Below are 21022 nucleotides of genomic sequence, written 5' to 3' on the forward strand. Positions count from 1 at the left end.
ATGGCCAGAAGTTCCTGTAAATCCAAATCAGTTTTCTTTCTTTCCCAGGGGCCATCATTTTTTTTTTTTTATGGGAGCTGTAACATTAGTAAACCATATTCCTGGGTGTCAGCAGAATGTCAGAAAGTATTGTTGTATAGCCAGTGTATATTGTGTAGCCAGCGGTAAACAGACTGCCTGGCTGTAATGTGCACAGGTGCTGAAGTAACGTGCAACCTCTGCTGCTGCAAAGGGGTTCTGAAGGCAAGGGGCAGTCTGTGCCTACTACTGTCTACTGCATGAAACGTAATGCAGGCGAATATACTAAAGGTCTTTATGATCTTCTGTGATGATATTTCAACAAGCTAGCTGTTATACGGATCACATACAGATCTGCAGTCTATGGCTACCCTTAGGCTAGGTTCACACTATGTATCTGTGCGGCTGTATTGCGGGCGGTAAATCATCGGCCGGATTTTTCCGGTTCATGCGTACGCTGGAAAGTATAAGATATACAGCTGCACAGTGCACACTATGTATGAATCTATCGTAAACGGACCCGTAAAAAATGAACAAGACCATTTTTTGCGGCTGGAAATGTGAAAATTGACGGCCGTGGATTGACAGGCGGTCCGTACGGAGTACTTCAAAAATAGCCGGCAATGATGCCGAATGCCGATGCCTCTAATAGTTAATATATTAAATTAATAAAACACATTTTCTTTGTAATAAAGTCCCTTTCGTTGTTCAATAATTTAATTCTAACGAATCCATCATTGTGCAATTAAATATACTGTTAAAATAAATATATATATAAATAAATGTATATTTATATATATATTTATTTTTTGACAGTATATTTAATTGCACAATGATGGATTCGTTTAAATTAAATTATTGAACAACGAAACTGATTTTATTACAACGAAAATGTGTTTTATTAATTAAATATTAATTAGTACAGGAAGCTCCAGTAAGCCGTTAATTCATATTGCCGGCAATAGAGCTTTCTGTACTAATCATCACTTTACTTTAATTAAAACATCAAATGTTTCTTCTAATTATGTTATCACAATAGCATTATTAGAAGAAACATTTAGAATTATATGTGCGCTCAGCTGATTGGCTGATCGGCTGAGCGCACATATAAAGAGCCGGTCCGCAGTACAGTGACTTCATTGTTGTCACGGGCTATGGTTGAGACAGGAGACACAAGACAGTGGGCCCTGAATTAGACCCCACCCGCTGTCACCTGCCTACTTGCCTCGGCCGACCCTAGGCGGTCGCAGACAACCACGAAGACAATCCCTACGCTAAATACGTGCAAAACATCAAACGCAGACAGACAGACAAACACAATGCAGAAAAGTCAACTAGCCGAGTCAGAACCAGACGAGCAAACGCAGTACCAAAATCAGGGAGAAGAAGATAGTCAGGGAACAGGCAAAAGGTCAGAATCCAGGCAAGACAGAATAGTAGAACAACGCAGGGAACAGGGAACTGGAGAGCTGGGATCAGGACAACTAATAACCAGCAAAGAGAGCTGGTAGTGATGACACTTTATACTGGGTCAGGAGGCCGGACCAGTACACCATTGGTCCGACCCCCTGATTCCTGATACTTAGCAGCTGGTCTGCGCCAGACCGAGTGGCGGAGCAATCCGCCCCTCAGCCTGAGCCTGATGCAGTTCAGCTGCAGAGGCTGGACGGCCGGCAGGAGTGACGCGGAGCCGCAGCGTCCCTGGTTACCAGGGACGCCGTCGGGTCTCCGTGACGTCACCCGGCTCGGCCGGCTGCCTCGGCGCAGGATCCTAGCGCCGACAGAAGCAGCCGGGACCGAGGAGGACGCCGCAGGAGCGCTGGCAGGTGAGTTCCTAACATTACCCCCCCTTTTATGAGGGGCCTCAGGACCCTTAATCAAAGGACCAGGCTTGAGAGGGTTACATAAATGAAATTGTCGAACCAGACGCGGCGCATGCATGTCCCTACTTGCGACCCAAGTGCGCTCTTCAGGACCAAATCCCCTCCAATGAACCAGGTACTGCAAAGAACTCTGGACCCAACGAGAATCCAGAATTCTCTCTACTTCGTATTCCAGCTCTCCTTGAACAACCAAGGGAGCAGGGAGGACCGAAGGCAACACCGGGTTAACATATTTCTTCAACAGTGATTTGTGGAATACATCATAGATCTTCATACTTTTAGGCAATTGCAGCTTAAAAGAAACAGGATTGATGACCTTAAGAATAACATAGGGACCGATAAATTTGGGTGATAGTTTACTGGATGGCGTTCTTAATTTCAAATTTCTGGTCGAGAGCCATACCTTATCTCCCACCTTGTACTCTGGACCAGATATGCGTCTTTTATCAGATTGTCTTTTAGAACTTTCTTGGGCTTTAACCAGGTTCTGCAGAGCCTGGGCCCAGACTGTGCACAGTCTTTTATAGATCTTTTCAGCGGATGGGTTGACCGACTCAGCAATACTTTTTAGAGAGATGTGTCTAGTGTGCGAGAAATACCTTAAAGTTGCAGCTTTACCGTGTTCACTCCGCGAAATCAAGGAGAGTACTCACACAGATGCAGACTTTGCGTTCATTTATTTTTCTTGAATCGGTATCTCGTACAGGACAAATTCAGATGCTCACAGGCTGGCGTGTTCCACTCTCAGTCCAAACCATCCAACCTCGCGGCGGACGTTTCGGAGGACAGGCTCCTCCTTCCTCATGCGCATGTGTGCTCATGCGCATGCCCGCATCGTCCACATGGGTTCGTTATGTGGACGATGTGTGCCTGTTCTGGACAGAAAGTGAGAGTGCTTTGGTACAATTTGTCTCTAGGCTGAATGCCTGTCATCCTTCTATACAATTCACACTTGAATATCATTGTAGTGTGATTCATTTTTTAGACGTTGAAGTGCAGAAAAATGAGAATGGTTTTGATACCACTTTATACTCGAAACCCACGGATAGGAACAATACTCTGTTCCGTAGCAGTCATCATGCTCCACATGTGTTTAAAAGTCTTCCTAAATCGCAATTTATCCGTGCTAAAAGGATTTCGAGTACAGAAAGTGAATATCAAAAAAACGCAAAAACACTTAAACACAAATTCACACGGAGAGGGTATAGAGAACGAGAATTAAAACCAGTAGAAAGAGAAGTTAGAAAAATGAAAAGAAGTGACGTGAGAAAACAAAAGAAGAAGGAAAATAGGATGGAGAATAGGCTATTATTTAGCTCGACATATGATAGACATGCGAATTTGATTAAAAGTTCCATATTAAAACACTGGGGCTTGCTGGCTAGCGACCCCCAGTATGGTAGAATTTTTAAAGAACGTCCCATTTTCGGGTATAAGAAAAATACGGCAATAGGGAATCTATTGGTTAAAAGTGACATACAGAAAAAGAAACAAAATAGACAGACCTTTCTGGCATCTAGCAGAAAAGGCACATTTGCGTGCATGAATTGTCAGCACTGCCATAACATAATTAAAGGTGACACGATCTACCACCCAAGCAAGGGGATAAAAATAGATGTAAGAGGATTTTTCACATGTAATGACAGAAATTTAATCTATCTGCTGAAATGCCCATGTGGGCTAGGCTATGTTGGCCAAACAAGCAGACAAATTAAAATACGTCTGAATGAACACAAGTCAGCAATTAGGAAGTTCAGTGACAGTAAGGATAAGAAGGACACAAAGGAATTCGGAGAAACCACAGTGGCACGCCATTTTTTTGAAAATCGTCACAATGTATGTGATCTCAGATGGCAAATATTGGAACAACTTGAGTTATGTAGCGATGTGGAGGAGAATCGCAAGCGATTACTCCGGAGGGAAACATGGTGGATTCTGAAGCTGGAGACTCTCAGTCCTATTGGACTGAATGAAGTATGCAGCTTCAGAGCGTTTCTTTAATATGTATGCGTGGATCTAACACATTCTAGCATTCTCTTCCATCATGCATCATGCGTCTTGACTATGTGCATTATAAATAGTTTTGTATATAGAAATTTGGTAAATCACCTTAGATGATCCAGGTAATGTTGGATCATGTGATCTTTGTTCAAGTTTATAGGCGTTCCTCACCTGTACGTCCTCGCGCATGAGGAAGGAGGAGCCTGTCCTCCGAAACGTCGCGCATGAGGAAGGAGGAGCCTGTCCTCCGAAACGTCCGCCGCGAGGTTGGATGGTTTGGACTGAGAGTGGAACACGCCAGCCTGTGAGCATTTGAATTTGTCCTGTACGAGATACCGATTCAAGAAAAATAAATGAACGCAAAGTCTGCATCTGTGTGAGTACTCTCCTTGATTTCGCGGAGTGAACACGGTAAAGCTGCAACTTTAAGGTATTTCTCGCACACTAGACACATCTCTCTAAAAAGTATTGCTGTTATATAGCGGATTTAGTGGAATCCGTTAGATGTGTATGGACTTATATACTGCTTGGGAAGTGCGGTGTTGGTTATTTATTGTTTGACCGACTCAGCAGCATGAACGGAAGAGTACCTGGGATTAAACCCAAAATTGCAAAAGAAAGGTGACATTTTGAGAGACTGATTTTCACGGTTATTTAGTGCAAACTCAGCCAAGGGTAAGTATTCCTTCCATTTGTCCTGAGAACTAGCAACAAAACATCTTAAAAACTGCTCTAATGACTGGTTTACTCTCTCCGTTTGACCATTAGATTGAGGATGGAACGCTGAGGAAAAGGACAAGGATATACCCAGACGCCCACAGAACTCTCTCCAGAACTTGGATACAAATTGTACCCCCCTATCCGAGACAATGTTTTCGGGAACCCCATGTAGGCGGAGAATATGATTAATAAATAGAGAGGCCAAACTACGAGCAGTAGGGAGTTTACTAAGAGGAATAAGATGACACATCTTCGAAAATCTATCAATGACCACCCAAATCACCGTTTTACCCTTGGAGATTGGTAGATCAGTTATGAAGTCCATAGAGATGTGTGTCCAGGGTTTGGTAGGTACAGGTAAAGGTTGAAGAAGTCCCTCTGGCAACCTACGAGATACTTTTGACCTAGCACAGATCTCACATGCCTCTACAAACAATTTCGTATCTCTGGCCCAAGATGGCCACCAATAATGACGAGCTAGGAGATATTTCGTTCCGGCAATGCCTGGATGACCTGCTAGTACAGAGCAGTGAATCTCTTCAAGGACTCTGAGACGGAGATTAGGGGGAACGAAAAGTTTATCTTCTGGAGTGTTCCTAGGGGCCATGGCTTGTGAGTCTATCACTTGGGCAGCCAGATCGGGCTGTAAAATGGCCACTACCACTCCAGGAGACAAAATAGTTGCCGGATTCTCTGTGGGAGCATTACTGATCTCAAAACTACGTGATAAGGCGTCAGCCTTTACATTTTTGGAGCCGGGTCTGAAAGTTACCTCAAAATCAAATCGTGTGAAAAAAAGTGCCCATCTGGCCTGTCGAGGGGTAAGACGTTTGGCTTTATCTAAATAAACAAGATTCTTGTGATCAGTCAATACCTTAATCTTATGTTTAGCCCCTTCTAAAAAATGCCTCCATTCCTCGAAGGCCCATTTTATGGCAAGAAGTTCTCTATTGCCTATATCATAATTGGTTTCTGCGCTAGAGAACTTTCTAGAGAAATACGCTATGGGTTTGAGATTGGTGAGCGTGTGAGAACCTTGTGAGAGCACAGCTCCCACCCCTACCTCTGAGGCATCTACTTCAACAATGAAGGGTTGCTCGAAGTCTGGTTGAATCAATACTGGAGCCACAGAAAAACACTCTTTAAGTTTGTCGAATGCCAAAACAGCTTCAGGAGTCCAGTTTTCCAAATCCGCTCCCTTCCTAGTAATATCAGTTAAAGGTTTAGCAATTATGGAAAAATCCTGGATGAATTTCCTATAATAGTTAGCGAACCCCAAAAATCTCTGTAACGCCTTGAGACTGTTGGGACGCTCCCACCTCTTGATAGCATCTATTTTAAGGGGGTCCATTTCAAAAGAACTGGGGTTGATTTTATATCCCAAAAATGATATCTCCTGAACACTGAATTGGCACTTCGACAACTTAGCGAACAAATTGTTTAGTCTCAGTAGCTCCATAACTTTACGCACATGATATATGTGGGACGACCAATCAGGAGAGTAAATAAGTATATCGTCTAAATACACCACCAAGAAACGACCTAAGTACTCACGAAACACGTCATTTACAAAGTGTTGGAACACGGCCGGGGCATTGCATAACCCAAAGGGCATCACTAGATATTCGAAGTGGCCCTCAGGGGTATTAAATGCGGTTTTCCACTCATCCCCTTCCTTTATCCTAATCAGATTATAGGCTCCACGCAGATCAATCTTAGAAAACCATTGAGCCCCTACAATCTGATTGAACAACTCTGGAATCAATGGAAGAGGATGTTGGTTTTTAACCCCTTAGTGACCGCCGATACGGCTTTCTACGGCGGTCACTAATGGGCCTTATTCTGCTGCCATCAGCTTTTTACGGCGATGGCAGAGAATAAGGCTGCGGGGCCAGGACGGCCCCCACCCCATCCCCCCGGCTACCGGAGGTAGCTGAGGGGTTGGGGCAGTGTGTGAGGTCCGTCCCGGCCCCCCCCCTTACCGACGATCGCCGCTATTAACGTTATAGCGGCGACCGTCGGTAATGGAGATTACCGGTGCCGCCGCCACCTTTCATCTCCCCCCGCCGTGAATCTACGGCGGGGGGAGATGAAATAAGTATCCCCCAGACCTCAGATCAGCCCCCCCTAGTGCCCCGATAACTAACCCCCCTCCCCCGGCGGCCATCATTTCCAAGATGGCCGCCGCTATCGCTGTGAACCGACTAACGTCGGTTCACAGCGATTAAAAGGTTAAAATGAATGAAAGCCCCATGCTCTCCGCCACCGGAGGTAGCGGAGAGCATGGGGCAGTCATCGGGGACCCCCCTGTGGGGTCCCGGTACAAGCGATCAGCGGTATATACTATATACCGCTGATCGCTTGTGCCATGTGCTCCCGGCACTTTTTATCCCCTGTCACCATGAATGATTGGTGACAGGGGATAAAAAGTGATGTCCCCCCACCCCCCAAGTCGCCCCCCACCCCCCCTGTCACCCCCGTCCCCCAGTCACCCCCCCCCCTTCCCCATATACTCACCGGATCGACGGAGCTCCTTCCTCCTCGACGTCCTGGCTGGTTATGAAGTGCGCATGCGCTTCACAACCAGCCAACTCTGAAAATTTAAAGTGACAGAGACCAATTTGGTCTCTGTCACTGAACTATGATTACTGAGATAGAAAATATCACAGTAATCATAGTAATACAGTGAAAATGAATATGTAAAGTACAAAAAGTGACAAACATACAAAAAAATAAAACACACACTTTTTATTATAGTAATAATTGCAGTTTACTCCCAAATTACCCCTAACCCCTCCCCAGATTACCCGTAACCACCGCACGTTGCCCGTAACCACCGCACGTTGCCCGTAACCACCGCACGTTGCCCGTAACCACCGCACGTTGTCCGTAACCACCGCACGTTGCCCGTAACCACCGCACGTTGCCCGTAACCACCGCACGTTGTCCGTAACCACCGCACGTTGCCCGTAACCACCGCACGTTGCCCGTAACCACCGCAAATTGCCAGTGACCCCCTCCAGATTGCCCGTAACCACCCCAAATTACATGTACCCACCCCAGATTACCTATAAGCACTTCAGTTTATCAGTAACAATCCCAGATTGTCTGTAACCCTTCCAGGTTGCACATAACCCCCCCAGGTTCCCCGTAATCATGCCAGATTACATGTAACCCCCCCAGATTGCACGTAACCACTGCGCGTTGCCTCTGACCACGCCACGATGCCTCTGACCACGCCACGATGCCTCTGACCACGCCACGATGCCTCTGACCACCGCACGTCGCCTCTGACCACCGCACGTCGCCTCTGACCACCGCACGTCGCCTCTGACCACCGCACCTTGCCTCTGACCACCGCACCTTGCCTCTGACCACCCCAAATTGCCAATGACCCCCTCCAGATTGCGGTGCCCATGTCAGATTACAGGTACCCACCCCAGATTGCCTATAAGAACTTCAGTTTATCCGTAACCACCCCACATTGCCCGTAACCAGCCAACGTTGCCTGTAACCACCCCAGATTGTCTGTAAGCATTGCAGGTTGCCCGTAACCACCCCACGTTGCCCGTATCCACCCCAGATTGTCTGTAAGCACTGCAGGTTGCCCGTAACCACCCCACGTTTCCCGTAACCATCCCAGATTGTCTGTAAGCACAGCAGGTTGCCCGTAACCAGCCCACGTTGCCCGTTACCAGCCCACGTTGCCTGTAACCAGCCCACGTTGCCTGTAACCAGCCCACGTTGCCTGTAACCAGCCCACGTTGCCTGTAACCACCCCACGTTGCCGTAACCACAGCAGGTTGCCCGTGACCACCACACGTTGCCCATAACCACCACACATTGCCCGTAATCACCCCGCGTTGCCTGTAACCACCCCACGTTGCCTGTAACCACAGCAGGTTGCCCGTGACCACCCCATGTTGTCCGTAACCACCCCAGATTACCTGTAACCACCTCAGGTTGCCCATAACCACCCCTGGTTGCCCGTAACCACCCCACATTACCTGTAATCTAATTTTTTTTATCTTATTTTAGTAACTGCGCTATTCTAATAACCATTACTAGCTGCGGTTTTGCTCCTGTAAATCGGCGCTCCTTCCCTTCTGAGCCCTGCTGTGTGCCCATACAGTGGTTTATGCCCACATATGGGGTACCGTTGTACTCAGGAGAACCTGCGTTACAGATTTTGGGGTACGTTTTCTCTCCTGTTCCTCGTCAAATTGAGAAATTTCTAACTAAACCAACATATTATTGGAAAAATTCGAGTTTTTCATTTTTACTGGCCAATTTTGAATACTTTCCTCTAATACCTGTGGGGTAAAAATGCTCACCACACCCCAAGATGAATTCTTTGAGGGGTGCATTTTCCAAAATGGGGTGACTTTTGGGGGGAATCTATTCTGCTGACACTACAGGGGCTCAGCAAACGCACCTGGCGCTCAGAAACTTCTTCAGAAAAATCTGCACTGAAAATGCTAATTGGCGCTCCTTCCCTTCTGAGCCCGGCTGTGTGCCCATGCAGTGGTTTATGCCCACATATGGGGTACCGTTCTACTCAGGAGAACCTGCTTTACATATATTGGGGTGACATTTCTCTCCTGTTCCTCGTGAAATTGAGAAATTTCAAACTAAAGGAACATATTATTGGAAAAATTCGAGTTTTTCATTTTTACTGTCTACTTTTGAATACTTTCCTCAAATACCTGTGGGGTCAAAATGCTCACCACACCCCAAAATAAATTCTATGAGGGGTGCACTTTCCAAAATGGAGTGACTTATGGCGAGATTTTACTCCGCTAGCACTACAGGGGCGCTGCAAACGCACCTGGCGCTCAGAAACTTCTTCAGCAAAATCTGCATTGAAAAAGCTAATTGGCGCTCCTTCCCTTTTGAGCCCTCCTGTGTGCCCATGCAGTGGTTTACGCCCACATATGGGGTACCATTGTACTCAGGAGAACCTGCGTTACAAATTTTGTGGTACTTTTTTCCTCTTGTTCCTCGTGAAATTGAGAAATTTCAAACTAAAAGAACATAATATTGGAAAAATTTGAGTTTTTCATTTTTACTGTCTACTTTTGAATACTTTCCTCTAATACCTGTGGGGTCAAAATGGTCACCACACACCAAGATGAATTCTTTGAGGGGTGTACTTTCCAAAATGGGGTGACTTATGGGGGGTTTTCTCTCTGCTGACACTACAGGGGCACTACAAACGCACCTGGTGCTCAGAAACTTCTTCAGCAAAATCTGCATTGGAAAAGCTAATTGGCGCTCCCTTCCTTCTGAGCCCTGCTGTGTGCCCATACAGTGGTTTACGCCCACATATGGGGTACTGTTGTACTCAAGAGAACCTGCATTACAAATTTTGGGGTGCTTTTTGTCTCATATTCCTTTTGAAAATGAGAAACTTTAATCTAAACGTATATATTATTGGAAAATTTAAATTTTCAATTTTTTTACGGCCTAATTGTGAATACTTTCCTCCAGCCCCTGTAGGGTTAAAATGCTCATTATACCCCTAGATTAATTCTTTAAGGTGTGTAGTTTCCAAAATGGGGTCACTTATGGGGGTTTTCAGGATACCAGACTTCTAAATCCATTTAAAAAAAGAACTGGTCCCTAAAAAAATCAGTTTCACGAAAATGTGATAATTTGCTGATAAATTTCTAAGCCCCATAACACCCTAAAAAAGTAAAATATGTTTACCAAATTATGCCAGAATAAAGAAGACATATTGGTAATGTGACTTAGTAACTAATTTATGTGCTACGACTTTCTTTTTTTAGAAGCAGAGAATTTCAAAGTTCATAAAATGCAAATTTTTTAAATTTTTCATGATATTTTGATGTTTTTCACAAAAAACACACAAAGTAGTGACCAAATTTTGCCACTAACATAAAGTGCCATATGTCACGAAAAAACAGTCTCAGAATCGCTAGCATACGTTAAAGCATCACTGAGCTATGAGAGCATAAAGTGAGACAGGTCATATTTTGAAAAATTAGCCTGGTCATTAAGGCCCAAACTAGCTGCAGCACAAAGGGGTTAATGGTAATTTTATTCAGTTCCCTATAATCAATGCAGGGACGTAGACCGCCATCTTTTTTACCAACAAAGAAAAATCCTGCTCCTAGTGGAGAGCAGGAAGGACGGATGTGACCTTTGCGTAAACTATCCTTGATATATTCACGCATAGCCTCCCTTTCTGTCCTAGATAAATTAAACATTCGACCTTTAGGATATCTAGACTCAGGAATCAGATCAATGGCACAATCATATGGACGGTGCGGCGGCAATTCGTCCACTGATTTTTCATCAAACACATCAACAAAATCAGATAAGAATTCGGGGATCTCCCCTTCCAACAAAGAACATTCCGTTTGATGCAAAGAAATACAATGGGAAGCACATCCCGGACCCCATTGAATGAGTTCCCGGCTTGACCAGTCAAACACCGGGTTATGCTGAGTCAACCAGGGTAACCCCAAAATAATATCTGAGGACAAATTATCCATAACCAAAAAATCAAGGAACTCCGAATGGATAGACCCTACTTTTACCTCCAGATGGGGGGTGATATATCTCACCTTACCCTGCGCCAGTGGTGTAAAATCTGCTCCAGTAATACTCAGCGGGCACTTAAGCTGAAGATGACATACCCCCAGACTGGACCAAAAACCAGAATTAATAAAATTAGCAGATGCCCCAGAATCGATATGAGCCGATCCTGAAATACTCTTTTCCCCTAAGGAAAGAGTAATAGGCACCATCAACTTATTTTTACTATCGAGCGGTACCTGTGTGCCTGAATGACCCCCTCGATAGTCATTCAGGCGCTGGAGTTTTCCGGCGGTGATCCAGGCCTGGAGGTACACTCCCGAACACGGTGTCCAGCTTTGCCACAGTATAGGCACAGATTGTGCTGTAAACGATAGGCTCGCCTTGTTCTAGCATCCGTGGCTCCAATCTGCATGGGTTCTTCTTGGGACAAGGACAGAGAAGGAGTAGGTTTAGGGGGAGAAAAGACAGAGGAAGAGGATTTACAGGGACCAGTGGTTAATTTCTCTCTACGTCTCTCTCGCATGCGCCTATCTACCCTTATAGCTAAGGTCATGGTCTCTTCTAAAGACTCAGGAGGCGGATAAGCCACTAATAAATCTTTTAATTGGTCAGAGAGACCTACACGAAATTGGTACCGTAGTGCAGAGTCATTCCAACCGGAGGGAATACACCACTGGCGAAATTCTGCACAATAGTCCTCCACTGGTCTTTTTCCCTGTTGTAGTGAGGTTAATTGGCGCTCGGCCACTGCGGTCCTGTCAGGGTCGTCATATAGCAAGCCAAGAGCTGAAAAAAAATAATCAACAGAACTTAGCTCAATGGCGTTGGGAGGTAGAGAAAAAGCCCATTCCTGTGGTGGTCCTTGCAGAAGGGACATGATAATTCCCACCCTTTGATTCTCGTCCCCAGAGGAGCGTGGACGTAACCGAAAAAATAATTTACATCCCTCCCTGAAGGTCCGAAACTCCTTTCTATCCCCTTTAAACTTCTCCAGGAGCTGTACAGGTGGTTCGGGCGGGGAAGGAGTCGTCATAGTCACTTGACGGGGAGCAGCCTCCTGTTCCTGAACACGTTCCGCAAGTCCTTGGACCAACGTGTTCAGGCTTTGGGATCCATGACAACTCTCGGGAGATGTATATATATAATTTTAAGGCTGGTTATTCTGTCACGGGCTATGGTTGAGACAGGAGACACAAGACAGTGGGCCCTGAATTAGACCCCACCCGCTGTCACCTGCCTACTTGCCTCGGCCGACCCTAGGCGGTCGCGGACAACCACGAAGACAATCCCTACGCTAAATACATGCAAAACATCAAACGCAGACAGACAGACAAACACAATGCAGAAAAGTCAACTAGCCGAGTCAGAACCAGACGAGCAAACGCAGTACCAAAATCAGGGAGAAGAGGATAGTTAGGGAACAGGCAAAAGGTCAGAATCCAGGCAAGACAGAATAGTAGAACAACGCAGGGAACAGGGAACTGGAGAGCTGGGATCAGGACAACTAATAACCAGCAAAGAGAGCTGGTAGTGATGACACTTTATACTGGGTCAGGAGGCCGGACCAGTACACCATTGGTCCGACCCCCTGATTCCTGATACTTAGCAGCTGGTCTGCTCCAGACCGAGTGGCGGAGCAATCCGCCCCTCAGCCTGAGCCTGATGCAGTTCAGCTGCAGAGGCTGGACGGCCGGCAGGAGTGACGCGGAGCCGCAGCGTCCCTGGTTACCAGGGACGCCGTCGGGTCTCCGTGACGTCACCCGGCTCGGCCGGCTGCCTCGGCGCAGGATCCTAGCGCCGACAGAAGCAGCCGGGACCGAGGAGGACGCCGCAGGAGCGCTGGCAGGTGAGTTCCTAACAATTGTGCTACGGACCAGCGAAAAGGACACATCGGGGTGAGTATAGAGCTCTCCCCACCCCCTCCCCTACACTGCACCCCTCCCAGCAAGGAAGGGGGGTCACTTAACCCCTTCCTTGCTGGGATGGGTGCAGTCTGACATCAGTCTGGCCCCCAGGAGGTTAAGGGGGATGCAATACATCCTCCCTTAACCCTTAGGGGGCCAGACTGTAAGCAGCGATCTGTAAAGATGCTGCATACTGTAAGGTGCACAACACCGCTCACAATGATGGGTGTTGTGCTCCTGTTTGTGTGTTTTTTGTGTTTTTCTCCCTTTTTGTTTTTCAGATATCGGTATCCTGTGGATTACGTCGGATTCCGTGGACTACGTCGATGACCAGCGGTTGTTTGGTGTTTTTTTTTTATAAAATGGTCAATGTTTTTTTTTTATTTATTTATTTAAAAAAAAACGCATAGGGTCCCCCCTATTTTTATAACCAGCCGGGTTAAAAACCAAACGACAGCAACCTGGTAACACCAGGGTGGGAAGAGCCATTGGTTTAGGCCCTCCCCAGCCTAAATCTTACCAGCCTGCTGCCGCCCGGTCCAGGAGCGCCAATTTTGACGCTCCGGGACCACTGGCACCCGGCTCTTCCCAGTACCCCTGGTGGCATTGGGTACTGGGGTAATAATGGGGGGTTAGTGTTAGCCATTTTATACCGGCTAACACTAGGCCCCGACTTAGTAATGGATTCCGTCTATTAGACGGCTTCCACTACTAAGTCTATAAAGTAAAGAAATAAAGACAAGACACAAGTAAAAAAAATTTTTTATTTAAATAAAAACACCCCCACACCCCTCATTGACCATTTTATTAAAAAAAAAAACATTAAAAAAACGCTGGTCATCGACGTAGTCCACGGAATCCGACGTAATCCCCAGGATACCGATATCTGAAAAACAAAAAGGGAGAAACACACAAAAAACACACAAACAGGAGCACAACACCCATCATTGTGAGCGCTGTTGTGCACCTTACAGTATGCAGCATCTTTACAGATCGCTGCTTACAGTCTGGCCCCCAAGGGGTTAAGGGAGGATGTATTGCATCCCCCTTAACCCCTTGGGGGCCAGACTGATGTCAGACTGCACCCATCCCAGCAAGGAAGGGGTTAACTGACCCCTCCTTCCTTGCTGGGAGGGGTGCAGTGCTGGGGAGGGGGTGGGGAGAGCTCTATACTCACCCCGATGTGTCCTCTTCGCTGGTCCGCAGCACAATGAAGTCACTGTGCTGCGGACCGGCTCATTATATGTGCGCTCAGCCGATCAGCCAATCAGCTGAGCGCACATATAATACTAAGTCTATAAAGTAAAGAAATAAAGACAACACACAAGTGAAATTTTTTTTTAATTCAAATAAAAACACCCCCACACCCCTCATTGGCAATTTTATAAAAAAAAAACACCAAACAACCGCTGGTCATCGACGTAGTCCACGGAATCCGACGTAATCCACAGGATACCGATATCTAAAAAACAAAAAGGGAGAAACACACCAAAAACACACAACAGGAGCACAACACCCATCATTGTGAGCGGTGTTGTGCTCCTTACAGTATGCAGCATCTTTACAGATCGCTGCTTACAGTCTGGCCCACAAGGGGTTAAGGGAGGATATATTGCATCCCCCTTAACCCCTTGGGGGCCAGACTGATGTCAGACTGCACCCATCCCAGCAAGGAAGGGGTTAAGTGACCCCCCTTCCTTGCTGGGAGGGGTGCAGTGCAGGGGAGGGGGTGGGGAGATCTGTATACTCACCCCGATGTTGTCTCTTCGCTGATCCGCAGCACAATGAAGTCACTGTACTGCGGACCGGCTCTTTATATGTGCGCTCAGCCGATCAGCCAATCAGCTGAGCGCACATATAATTCTAAATGTTTCTTCTAATAATGCTGTTGTGATAACATAATTAGAAGAAACATTTGATGTTTTAATTAAAGTAAAGTGATGATTAGTACAGAATGCTCTATTGCCGGCAATATGAATTAACGGCTTATAGAGCTTCCTGTACTAATTAATATTTGTTAATAAAACACATTTTCGTTGTAATAAAATCAGTTTCGTTGTTCAATTATTTAATTTAAACAAATCCATTATTGTTCAATTAAATATACTGTCAAAAAATAAATATATATATAAATATACATTTATTTATATATGCAAACAGTCTGTTGTAGGCCAGCTCACCTGCCGTGGTATTGCCCTTGGTGCACGGTAAGACCCGGAGCCAGGGTCACAGCATACAAAAAGGAAAAGTCCAGCACCAAAATGGCAAATCCCAAAGCTTAGTCTTTATTGTAATTCTTCGCACCAGGTACAGTGAATTCACTGTACCTGATGTGAAGAATTACAATAAAGACTAAGCTTTGGGATTTGCCATTTTGGTGCTGGACTTTTCCTTTTTATTTATTTATATATATATATTTATTTTAACAGTATATTTAATTGCAAAATGATGGATTTGTTTAAATTTAATTATTGAACAACGAAAGGGACTTTATTACAACGAAAATGTGTTTTATTAATTAAATATATTAACCATGAGAGGCATCGGCATCGGCATACTGCAGAGGATCGCAAACCCCGGTAATAGCAATTCATGTAAACTGTTTCCCTGCTTTCCCAGATGCATCCAGAGGTGTTTGCATCACTTTCTAAAGATTTTATTTGTTATTTTTAGTTGAACCAGATTTCCAAGTAAATGACCGTATGTTTTCAGCCGCATGTCTGTTTTTTCCCACGGCCGTAGTTTCAGCCGCACATTTACAGCCGCATAAAAAATACAGCCGCACACATACATAGTGTGAACATAGCCTACAACTGCATGCCCAGGCCTTGGACTCATCTATAAGATGTTCATTAGTAACTACTACTAATATGCCCAGTATTTAAAGGAGTCTGTCCTGTATACTGAGATTGGGATGGGGAGTGTAATGTAACCTGGCATCTCAGATATGCAACTTATATGACCTGGAAAAATGTTGTTTAAAGGGGTTATGCAGCGATAGAAAAATATGGCCACTTTCTTTCAGAGACAGCAACTCTTGTCACCAGTTTGGTTGGGATTTTGTAACTCTGTTCTATTGAAGTGAATAGAGCTTAATTCCAAACCACACCTGAACTGTAGACAAGAGAGGGGCTGTCTCCATGTTTTTTACCGCTGGATAACAATGTCTTGTCTGCCGCCATGTCTAGAGTCTGAGAGGTGGATTTTCATGTTAGGTACACTAAACTCTCTGTGTTGTCCCTGACCCTTCCTCTCGGGTATGATTGACAGCTCTAGCTTTTGATAATTCTAAATGTTTTGATATCTTTTCATAATTCCTGAGAGGAGGGGCCCAGAAACTCAATAAAGGGAACAGCGTGCATCTCTGGACTCTTGCCCTGGCAGTGCCCGGGAGATTAACAATTTGTACGACTAAGATACCAGGCTGCACGACTCTCTGACCTCTTTACAGGAATGATGGCTGAAAACCACTGACTGATTCCCCGTAACATCAGGGAAAATGAAATGGCATTGTTATATTTAATGGCAGGAATATTTTTGCTTCTTATTAGCGGTGGACTGGATGATGGACAGGAGATGTACGTCACTACAATCCAGGAAGTGGGAGCAGCACAATAAGGGTGCCCTCCTCGGATCCTAATTAATACACAGGGATAAGGAGACGACCTAAGTGCTGTTCAGAACCTTTTCAATTTTCTTTCATGAACTGGAGAATACTAAGATTCCGGGCAGTCACTGAAGAGCTACTATGGCAACAGATGTCTTTTGGCTCTTTCCCTCATTGTATGGATAATATAGAGATTCCCTTTTAGAATGTATGATGCACTGTATATTCAATTCTCAGTGTATTCTTAGTGCAAAGACTGTGGACATTGGTTGCTATGGTATTTATGGCCCATCTGTGCCGCTATGGAAAGCCCATTACAATAAAGCAATTCAAGTAAAGGAGTATATAACAATAATAAAGAAATAACTATGAATGTTTCATTCATGATTGAATGAATGATTGGAGATGGACCAATCTGTATATACACATGATCAGCGAAAGATACCTGTGCTGGTAGATGAAACTGGGCAACTTAACTTAATTTGCAAAAAATTAAAGGTACAACTGGAATAAAGATAATAACTAAATAAAAAAAAAAAACATTACTGTCACTGTCGTTTTATTTTATTTTTTTGCAGAAATCAATAGTACAGGCGATTTTAAGAAACTTTGTAATTGGGTTTATTAGGCAAATATTACATTATCTGCATTCAAAAAGACTTTCCCCAAGTCCCCCCCTCCTCTCCTTTCTCTCATTCACTGCTCATTATCAGGAAATCTTGATTGGTTTACATCAGTCGGGCCCTGTGTAACCTATGGAGAGGGGAGGGGGGAGGAGGAAGGAGGGAGATTAGTCCGCAGAGAACAAAGGATTTCACAGTGGGACCTGTGTGAAAGCCCCATTCAGAGGTCAGAGAGGTCAGTGCTGATCTCAGAGGAAATAGCCTGGTGATGTAGCTGTAAATTAATTCTTTGTTGTCCTGTTTTGGTGCCTCATCTCCCTCCACCCCTCCCCTCTCCATAGAGAACAATGAAGACAGGGGGGAGAGCTTCAAACTGCTTTTTCATGATAAAAATGCATTTTTCGGCCAATAAACCAAATTACAAAGTTTCTTAAAATCGTCTGTGCTAGATAGGATAGATCTTGAATTTAAAAGCAGCTTTTCGAAGGTACAAGCGGTTTGGGGGGGTCAGATTGTGGGTACAGAGTAAGTGGTATAATATGTTTGATAGTAAATTGATATGTTGGATTCATTTGTTGCAGGATATGCTTGCTAGCTAGTTACTGCTATGCTTCCCTGGAGTGCTTGAAACTCAGTTTCTGCAAAGAAGTTACAGCAGACGCCATTGAAAAGCTTTGCAAAACTTGTAAAAGGTAATGTCATAAGGCAAAGGGGAAAGCAACAAGCTGGCTCATCAAATATGTTAGTAATTAGATATTTAGGCTACATAGGAAAGTTACACCACTATCTGTATTATCTTCAGGGGGTTGGAGATAGAAACTCAGTATTTGACAGGAATAATGGTTTAGTTCCAGCATTCTGCTTTTTGTGCGTTATCCATACAAAGGAGGACAGTAGGCTGCATGATGTCTGACTACACTGTGTCTATGTGTATCTTGGACTTGCTCCCTCTTCCTCCCCTCTCTTTTATTTAATTATGCATATGACTTCCCCAGTATTATGAGATCATTGTGCCTATATCTTTACCAGCACCCACACCCTTACAGTTATGCCCAGAGTTGGAAAATGATGTCAAGTATAGATACAGTGTAGAATGACCACCGCTCTATATAACGCACAAAGTATTGGATTTGTAAGTGTCATGAGTCCTTGGCGGAAAAACAACACTTTTTAGATGACAACAATTCGGACAACATCTGCAATATGTGACCATGTGTCAGTCACTATATAACTACAAGCACTGTGTCTAAGTGGTTCAGTTTATCATCTATCTAATGCTTTGCCCAACTTTAAAAAAGCAGACAAAGAACGGCCCTAGATTTGCTGCAGGAACAGTTTTATAGAGGAAAGAAAACAGGTCTTGTGTATTTATCTTTCATTAGCTATTGTTCATACACAACATTAATAGTAAACAATAACCTACCTGTCTCACATTGTGTAGGCTCCTTTAGTACTTTCAGACAGAGATTGCCCTTACTTTCTATACTTTCTATGTATACTTCTGACTGGTGCCACAGTATAGTTATACAATAATGGCCCATGTGGAATATAAGACTACTATGTTCCATACAGCTAAAAAGAAAGGTATACTAATGTATATCTCATCAACATAGGCCTAAAAGTCATTTTGTGTCCCTCTTCGGGTGAATAGAGGCTTATGGCAAAAGGAAACCCATCACCATTAAATGCTATCTAATCTTTTCACATCATGTTATAGAGCAAAAAGAACTGAGCAGATTGATATATATCTTTATGGGAAACGATTCAGTATAAATTGTAATTTATTGATTGAAATATCTGACTTTTCCATGCTAAAGAGTCCAGTCCATTGAGTGACACCGCCCACTGGACTCCTTACCACAGAATGAGATTTTAATCAACAAGTTACAAGTTATATACGGACATGGAGAGAAAGGAGCATTTCACCTCACACCTATGGCTGACACTAATGCCTCTCGGCTACATTTAAAAACCAACGCCAGGATGTTGGTATATAATTTGATCAAACCATATTGCCTCGTGTACCACGTGCATGTCCCCTGGTTCACACGAGTCCCTACACTAACTCAACACCGAGTCGGTCAGTGATCGCAAACCCCGCAAAGTGAGCGCAAGCAGTGTCGGACTGGGGTACCTTGGGCCCACCAGGGAATTTAATTCTAGGGGCCCACCCTACATATACCAGATATAACCAAACCTTTGCACAGCGCTGTGTATGTGACCAGCAATGCTGCTGGTAACTTGTCAGTCACTCTATGCAAACAGGATAGATGCCACATAAGTATCTTGAAAGGAGAAGTCCCATTAAAGGGGAACTCCAGGTAGAGGTTAAAAAAAATGAAACTTCTGCAGAAGCATAAAGCATTACTTACCTATCTATTCCATTTTTGAAACTACCAAAAATCCATTTGTTTGGGGGGGGGTTTGCTCTGTTTTGTGTTTCTGCACTTCCTGGTTCATCAGTTGTACACAGTACTACAGGTTCCAGAATGCAATTCTATTTTTTTGCACTTACACTGTTTACTGTGCATGATCAGGAATGTGATCGTTTAATAGTTGGGGAGAATATGCAAGCGGCGATACCAAATATGTTTATTTATTTATTTGTATTCATAAAATAGGAAAAGGGGGGTGATTTAAAAAAAAGCAAGAATAGGAGGTATTTCAGTATGAATTTTGGGAGTCTATGTAGAACAGATGGTATAAAGTGGCCTCCATCATAACTATATGGGAAGGTATGGAGGTCATGGAGCAAAAAGAATAAAAACGTGGTGTGAACGAGACCGTAATATGGTGCATTTTTACTCCGTCTAGTTTAAGTTTCCACTGTCAAGCCAATTGACTTTTTTATTTAATTTAAAGAGGTACTCTGGCAAAAACTTTTTTCTTCTCAAACCAACTGGTGTCTGAAAGTTATATAGATTTGTAAATTACTTCTATTTAAAAGTCTTCCAGTACTTATCAGCTGCTGTATGTCCTGCGGGAAGTGGTGTATTCTCTCCAGTCTGACACAGTGCTCTCTGCTGCCACCTCTGTCCATGACAGGAACTGTTCAGAGCAGTAGCAAATCCCCATAGAAAAGCTCTTCTACTCTGGACAGTTTGTGTCATGAACAGAGGTGGCAGCAGAGAACACTGAGTCAGACTGGAGAGAATAAACCACTTCCTGCAGGACATACAGCAGCTGATAAATAGTTTTTTTTTTGTTTTTTTTAAATAAAAGTTAAATACAAATCTTTATACACCAGTTGATTTGAAAGAAAAAAAGTACCAATTTAATTCTACTGAATTCACTACAAATGTGAACCAAGATTAAGACTGTTGCACATCTTCCTGCTTTTTGGTGTGTTTTTCTGGCACTTTTTCTGCCATGTTCTCATTTTAGTGTAAAGTTTAGTTCTCATTTTATCCCCTGTGGGGCTTTTTCGGTACAAATCATGTGATTTTTTATCATGTAATTTCCATATAGACATGACAATATTCCCCCCTATAGAAGCTTGGGGCAAAACGCAGAAAAATGCCCTATGGGTGTTGTGTTTCGATTTCCCCCACTGACTAACATCTGGTCTCTGCGTTTTTGAACCCCAAAAATGCCATATGACATATTTCTGAAAAACGCCTAGTCTGAGTCCAGCCATATAGTACATGAGAACATACCCCTCTCCTAGTTATTCACAGGATAAGGGATAACAAGACCTAAAGA

At 44.2% G+C, this 21022-nt stretch overlaps 1 protein-coding gene across 3 annotated transcripts in view; it reads left to right on the top strand.

Moving 5' to 3' along the window:
- LOC138787106 (uncharacterized) overlaps positions 1–21022 on the top strand; it is an 82628-nt gene that overhangs the window by 53908 nt on the left and 7698 nt on the right. Inside the window, exon 14 of one of the 3 annotated variants that reach the window (XM_069964247.1) lies at positions 16642–17161. The exons of 1 other annotated variant lie outside the window; for it this stretch is intronic. In XM_069964247.1, coding sequence (XP_069820348.1) covers positions 16642–16708 — 67 coding nt within the window. In that variant the 3' untranslated portion in view covers positions 16709–17161. Of the gene's footprint in view, positions 1–16641; positions 17162–17901; positions 18013–21022 lie in introns of those variants that run through there. One more of the 3 variants, XM_069964245.1, reaches the window with a different exon arrangement.

This window comes from Dendropsophus ebraccatus, chromosome 3, assembly GCF_027789765.1.
Source record: "Dendropsophus ebraccatus isolate aDenEbr1 chromosome 3, aDenEbr1.pat, whole genome shotgun sequence".
In the NCBI taxonomy this organism is placed as follows: domain Eukaryota; kingdom Metazoa; phylum Chordata; class Amphibia; order Anura; family Hylidae; genus Dendropsophus; species Dendropsophus ebraccatus.